The sequence below is a fragment of the Triticum dicoccoides genome, chromosome 6A (genome assembly GCF_002162155.2).
Source record: "Triticum dicoccoides isolate Atlit2015 ecotype Zavitan chromosome 6A, WEW_v2.0, whole genome shotgun sequence".
Classification (NCBI taxonomy): domain Eukaryota; kingdom Viridiplantae; phylum Streptophyta; class Magnoliopsida; order Poales; family Poaceae; genus Triticum; species Triticum dicoccoides.
Window position 1 is genome coordinate 625,139,399 of NC_041390.1, and position 5,567 is coordinate 625,144,965.

The following is a 5,567-nucleotide window of genomic DNA, read 5'->3' on the forward strand; positions in this document are numbered from 1 at the left end:
CCGGCGAAGGCTAAAGAGAAAGTGCTGGAGTAGATGCATTGGGGGGTGGGGTGGGTGAGACAGAGGGGAAAGGGGGCTTTTTTTTTTCTTTGGTGGGTGGGCGGCCGAGTAAAAACAGGAGCCCGCGGTGCCGAGGAGTAAATTTTTACTCCTCTAGCGGTTTACGAGGTTGGCTAGGTGCCGGTTAGAGGAGCAAACTGAAAATTTTACTCCTCTAACCGGTTTTAGAGGATCGGCTAGAGATGCCCTAAGCTATAAAACAAACAAAAACCATCCTATTTTACTTACCTGATGAGTCTCCGTATTTTACCGCTTCCCAGATTTTACTACTGGACAACTGGTATGGTTTTTTTTCGAAAAGGGAGGACAACTGGTATGGTAGTTTTACCTTTTCCATTTGAGCTAGGAGGCTAGGTACTGTTTTTACTTACTATACCTCTTTTTTTTTTGCGGGTGTACTTACTATACCTCTTGACAGTGCGCTTCCGAGGTTATAAAGGCAAGTTCAGCCGGGCTGAGAGAAGAAGCATCGCCATTTGCGCTCGTCCTCTCCAACCAATCAACCAACCAACCAACCCTGAGAATGGAGAGTGCAGCAAAGTCCATTGCCAGCAAGGTTGGCCAGGTGCTGGTTGATGAGCTCCAGGACATCCGCGGCGTTGGCAACAAGGTCGTGCACCTGCGGGACGAGCTGGCTACCATGAACGCCGCACTCCGCATCATCTCCGAGGCCGACCAGGACAAAGTCGACCATCTCGTCCGAGAGTGGGAGAAGCAGGTGCACGACCTTGCCTACGACGCCGAAGACTGCACCGACACCTACTCGCTCCGCATCATCCGGCCCTCCCCACCACCGCCGGATGACTTCGCTGGCAACAAGCTCATCTTCTCCTGGGCCGGGTACCTGCTCGGCCGCGCCAAGCGCGTTGCCCGGTATCCGTATGAGAAGCTCGTGCTACAGCGCACCCTCGCCGCTGACATCAAGGACCTCTTGGCACGTACCACCACCATCAGCGAACGCCGCGTTCGATACGGCATCGACCGGGCGGAGCTGCCAAGAGCCGCCAGCTTCATCCCTGTCTCGGCGTCATCAATCTCCGCGAGTGCCCTCCGCCGTGCCCACAACCCTGATCAGTTTGTCGGCATCACGGATCAGGTCAGCGCCCTGGCTGTCAAGATCAAGGCGGCGGACCAGGATGAGGATGACAAGAGTCTCAAGGTGTTCTCCATTGTGGGGTTCGGAGGGCTGGGGAAGACAACCCTGGCCATGGAGGTGTGCCGGCAGCTGGACAAAGAGTTTCCCCGCCAGGCGATGGTATCCGTGCCACAAGCGTTTGCTGGAGAGAAGGACGTCAAGGGACTGCTGGTACGAGTGCTGCAGCAGATCCTCAAGGAGAAACAACCAAATGGTAAGCAAACAATCACGGAAGGGGAGGCCATGGGTACAAGTACAACCCAAGGCAACCAACTTCATGTTGACCGGATGGATGTGGATGACCTGTCCAAGAAGATCAAGGAGCTCCTCAAGCAGACGAGGTATATCCCTAAACAAGACTTTCAACATCGTCTTTTTTTTCTTGTCAGGGGTCATCTTTTTTTGTTTTGTGGGGTGGTCAACATCATCTTTATAAATACAGTATTAAAAACTCACTAATCAGCTTCTCAAGGAGCTAGTAATTGTAATTTTTTTGGGGCACTATTCTTCAGCACATGCGCACGCATGGTAGCCAAAATACACATAAACACTACTCCCTCCGTCCGGATTTATTAAGCCTAAAATCATTTTTTTGGACCAAGGCACATAATTATTGGTTCACATTAATTCTTCCATTCCACTGCCTATGCCCTTTCTCACGCATGCAACCAATGAAAAAGCACACATGCAACATATTAATTCTCAATCCATGGCACGAACAATAATGACTCTCAATGCAACCAATAAAGTGGTTGCATGCATGCATCTTTCCAAAACGAGGCCTTATAAAAATGTACATGCTTGTGATGTTGTGAGGCTTAATAAACCTGGACAGAGAGAGTATAAAGTCCTACAAGTTTTAGTACATGTGAGTGTCAGCACCTGGCATACTTCACGACAAACACATGCGCGCGTGAGGGTGGGAAATATAGATAGCTCAAGTAAGAAGATCAAACAAGTTTTTTTTGTGCTCGAACTTCCGCGGTTTTACTATTTCTTCTCATTGCTTATATGTAGCTAGCAAACCAAAGTTTTAAATAGCATGATATCTCAGTGCTATAGCGTTTCGAAGGACATCACACTTGATTAATTATACTCCCTCCGTTCCAAAATATAAGGTGCATTAGTGTTTTAAAAGTCAAATAGGTGCATGTTTGACCAGGTTTTTAGAAAAAAAAATATCAATATCCACATTATCAAATTTGTATAATTGGATCCATCATAAATTTTTTTCATATTTTATTTGTTTCTATTGTATACATTTTTGCAGCCTTAGTGTCATTTAGTGCGCTTTAGTGCCATTTAGCGGCGCTACAACACCAATTTTGCGCTGTCAGTATTTGTCATAGTCTGCTATTTAAAATTATGTAACGAATACTATCAGAAAGGACCGGGTGATAGGCAGTCTTGGCCATAGTGCAAATCGTGCTATCACTCGACTTGAGGATCACCCGCGTAGCTCACGGCGGCGCTAGACGTGGGCGCACAAATAAGCTCCAAACGGGCACTATGTTACTTTCATGTGAAGGGAAAAAGGGAAAGAAATTTAACGTGACAGAATAAGGGGTTTATGCCAACAACGAGAAATTTTTAGTGGTTGCTCAGAACAGTGCAATTTTTTTTAAAGGACAAAACTTTCTATTTCTGAACAAACTTTCAGAAAAAAATGTAATATCTACCGCAAATTAGTATTGTTAATTGGATCCATGAAATCTATTTTCATCTTTTATTTATTTGGTGCTGGAGATGTTGATATTTTCTTCTATAAACTTGGTCAAACAAATAAATGTTTGACTTCCAAATAAAGTTAATACACCTTATATTTTGGAGCGGAGGAAATTATGAAATAAAAATAAGTGACCACCATACTTTTATGTACCTGTATGTTGCATACTTCATACATTGCTTATCATACAATTAGAGTGGAGAGAAATCACAGGGATGAATCATATAACATCTTAGTACACTATTGCAACGCATGGACAAAAAAATCTTGGCTGCCATTTGTAGAGTCCTTTTTTTGTTTGGCGAAAAAAGAAACAAACACCTTAGTTGTTGTAAATGTTTTTGCTATTTCTATTAGAATAACTATTTCTAACTATTCTTTTCCATGTACACAAAACATCTAATTCCATGCATGTATATGTCCAATTATACCAGGTGTCTCATTGTGGTCGATGATGTATGGAGCCTATCATCCTGGGAAGCTATCCGTGGTAGATTGGCAGAAAACAATTGTGGCAGCAGAATCATTTTGACAACCCGGATAGACGAGGTGGCCAAGGCAGCTAGTGTCTCAGAGTACTTTGTCCATCATATGAAGACCTTGGAACTCGAAGCCTCTCAGAAGCTGTTTGTGCAGAGAGTATTTGGCTCCACAGATTGCCCCTCAGAACTTAAAGTTTTCATGGACACAATTTTGAAAAGATGTGGGGGATTGCCATTGGCCATCGTTAGCATCGCCAGCCTTTTCGGAAGCTATAGGTCGGCTGAGGGCATAGAGATGTGGGAAAGAGTTTCTAGATCAATTGGTTCTCAGCTGGAGAACCACCCTAATCTCGAGGGGATGAGGCGGTTGCTTGCACTTAGCTATGACTACTTGCCTCATCATCTCAAGGCTTGTATGTTGTATCTCAGCATTTTCCCAGAGGACTATGTGATTGCCAAGGATAGGTTGCTATATAGATGGATTGCTGAAGGTTTGGTCACCGAGAAGCGGGGGTTGACTTTGTTGGAGGTTGCGGAAGAATACTTCAATGAGCTGATAAGTAGGAATATGATTCAACTAGACAAGTGTTTGCACATGGATTTCGGTTTGGGAGAAGTGGAGGTAGAAGGCTGCCGACACTAGTAGAAAACAGGGCTTAGGTCACAGGGCAGTTTTTACATTAGCCCCGGTTCAGTCACGAACCAGGACTAATGTGAGCATTGGTCCCGGTTCGTGCGGCCAGTGGCCTGCCGGGCCTCGTGGGGGCATTGGTTCCGGTTCGTCCGGACCCTTTGGTCCCGGTTGGTGGGACAAACCGGGACCAATGGGCCACGCTCCTGGCCCACCACCCTTTAGTCCCGGTTCATACCACAAACCGGGACTAAAGGGCTGGTCCTAGTTGCGGCCAGTGTTTAGTCCCACCTCGCCAATCGAAGGGCGCTCACACCAGTTTATAAGCCCGTCCCTCTATGCCTTGTTGAGCTTCTCTTAAAGTGAAAATAGATGCCCTTACACAGGGAATTTCACCTAAATTCACAGTAAATTGAAATTTACTGTGAATTTAGGTTTAATTTTCTTTATAAGCGCATCTATGTTCATTTTTTATATTTATAAAATAAATAAACCTTAATAAAATAAAACAAAATAAACTATAGTAACTACAATAAATAAACCTTAATAAATTAAGTAAAAATAGCAACAGTAAAATAAATAAAAATAGCAGCAGTAAAGTAAATAAAAATAAAATAATTAAAGTAAAATACATAAGTAATTAGAAATAAAATAAATAAGTTTTTTGTTGTAAGTAGAAACAAAACAAAACAAATAAAGCAAAAGAGAAAAAAAAACACGAGCCATCAACACCATAACCGCCATATCTGGGATAGAGAAGGGCGATCCCTTGGAGTGGGATTCACAAAGAAAAAGCACGCAGTGAAGGAAAATACCTCCATATCAAAGCTGCTACTTATCTTGTTGGTTATCAGGATGTGGATATGTAGAATTTTCTCTAGCCACGGCAACAGACATGCATTCATCGAGGGGGTTCACTACAGAACAAAATAAATGCTGACGTTAGTTGTTGAGGGTACGTTTGACATCCCTGAGAGACTAGATAATGAAAAGATGAATCGTCAAACCTGGATGAACAAAGACGCTACCAAGTGGATGAATCTGATGGCCTGTCCTCCCTTGAAGATCATGCGTCCTCCCTTGAAGGCGCCACCAGGGCCATGGACGCCTCATACACCGCCGCCGATGTGTTGTAGTGATGAGGTATCGTGCAGGATCTGACACAGGATCACCTTCAGGCAAGATGAATATAGGTCTTCAGGGGCACGACGGCCGGCCACAGCAGGCCCCTGCCATGGACGGCGCCGCTCGAGCCACAGCCGCTCGCCAGCTTGCCTCTGGAGCAGTCCAAGCTTATCCGCGAGCTCGTCCACTAGTGCCTGTCGCCGCCACGACGTCCTGCAGGCTAGAGAACGGCGGTTCGCCGTTCTTATCCACGGCCGCCATTGGAACCGACTCCGGCCACCTATATAAGGAGCCCCCGAGTCCGTCCAGTCCCTCAGGCGACCTCAAGCCACCCCACCTAGCACCCCCATAGCAGGCAATCGACCAGGGAGGGTCTTCTTCCCCATCTCCGGCCAGTACAGCCGCCGC

At 45.5% G+C, this 5,567-nt stretch overlaps 1 protein-coding gene across 1 annotated transcript in view; it reads left to right on the plus strand.

Moving 5' to 3' along the window:
• The first annotated feature begins 555 nt into the window (after window positions 1-555).
• The window catches only part of LOC119316170 (disease resistance protein Pik-2-like), a 32,211-nt gene continuing 27,199 nt past the window's right edge, over window positions 556-5,567 (plus strand). Inside the window, exons 1-3 of the mRNA XM_037590508.1 lie at window positions 556-1,409; window positions 1,461-1,536; window positions 3,356-4,035. Of these exons, the coding sequence (XP_037446405.1) occupies window positions 584-1,409; window positions 1,461-1,536; window positions 3,356-4,035 (1,582 nt within the window). The 5' untranslated portion in view covers window positions 556-583. The remainder of the gene's footprint in view (window positions 1,410-1,460; window positions 1,537-3,355; window positions 4,036-5,567) is intronic.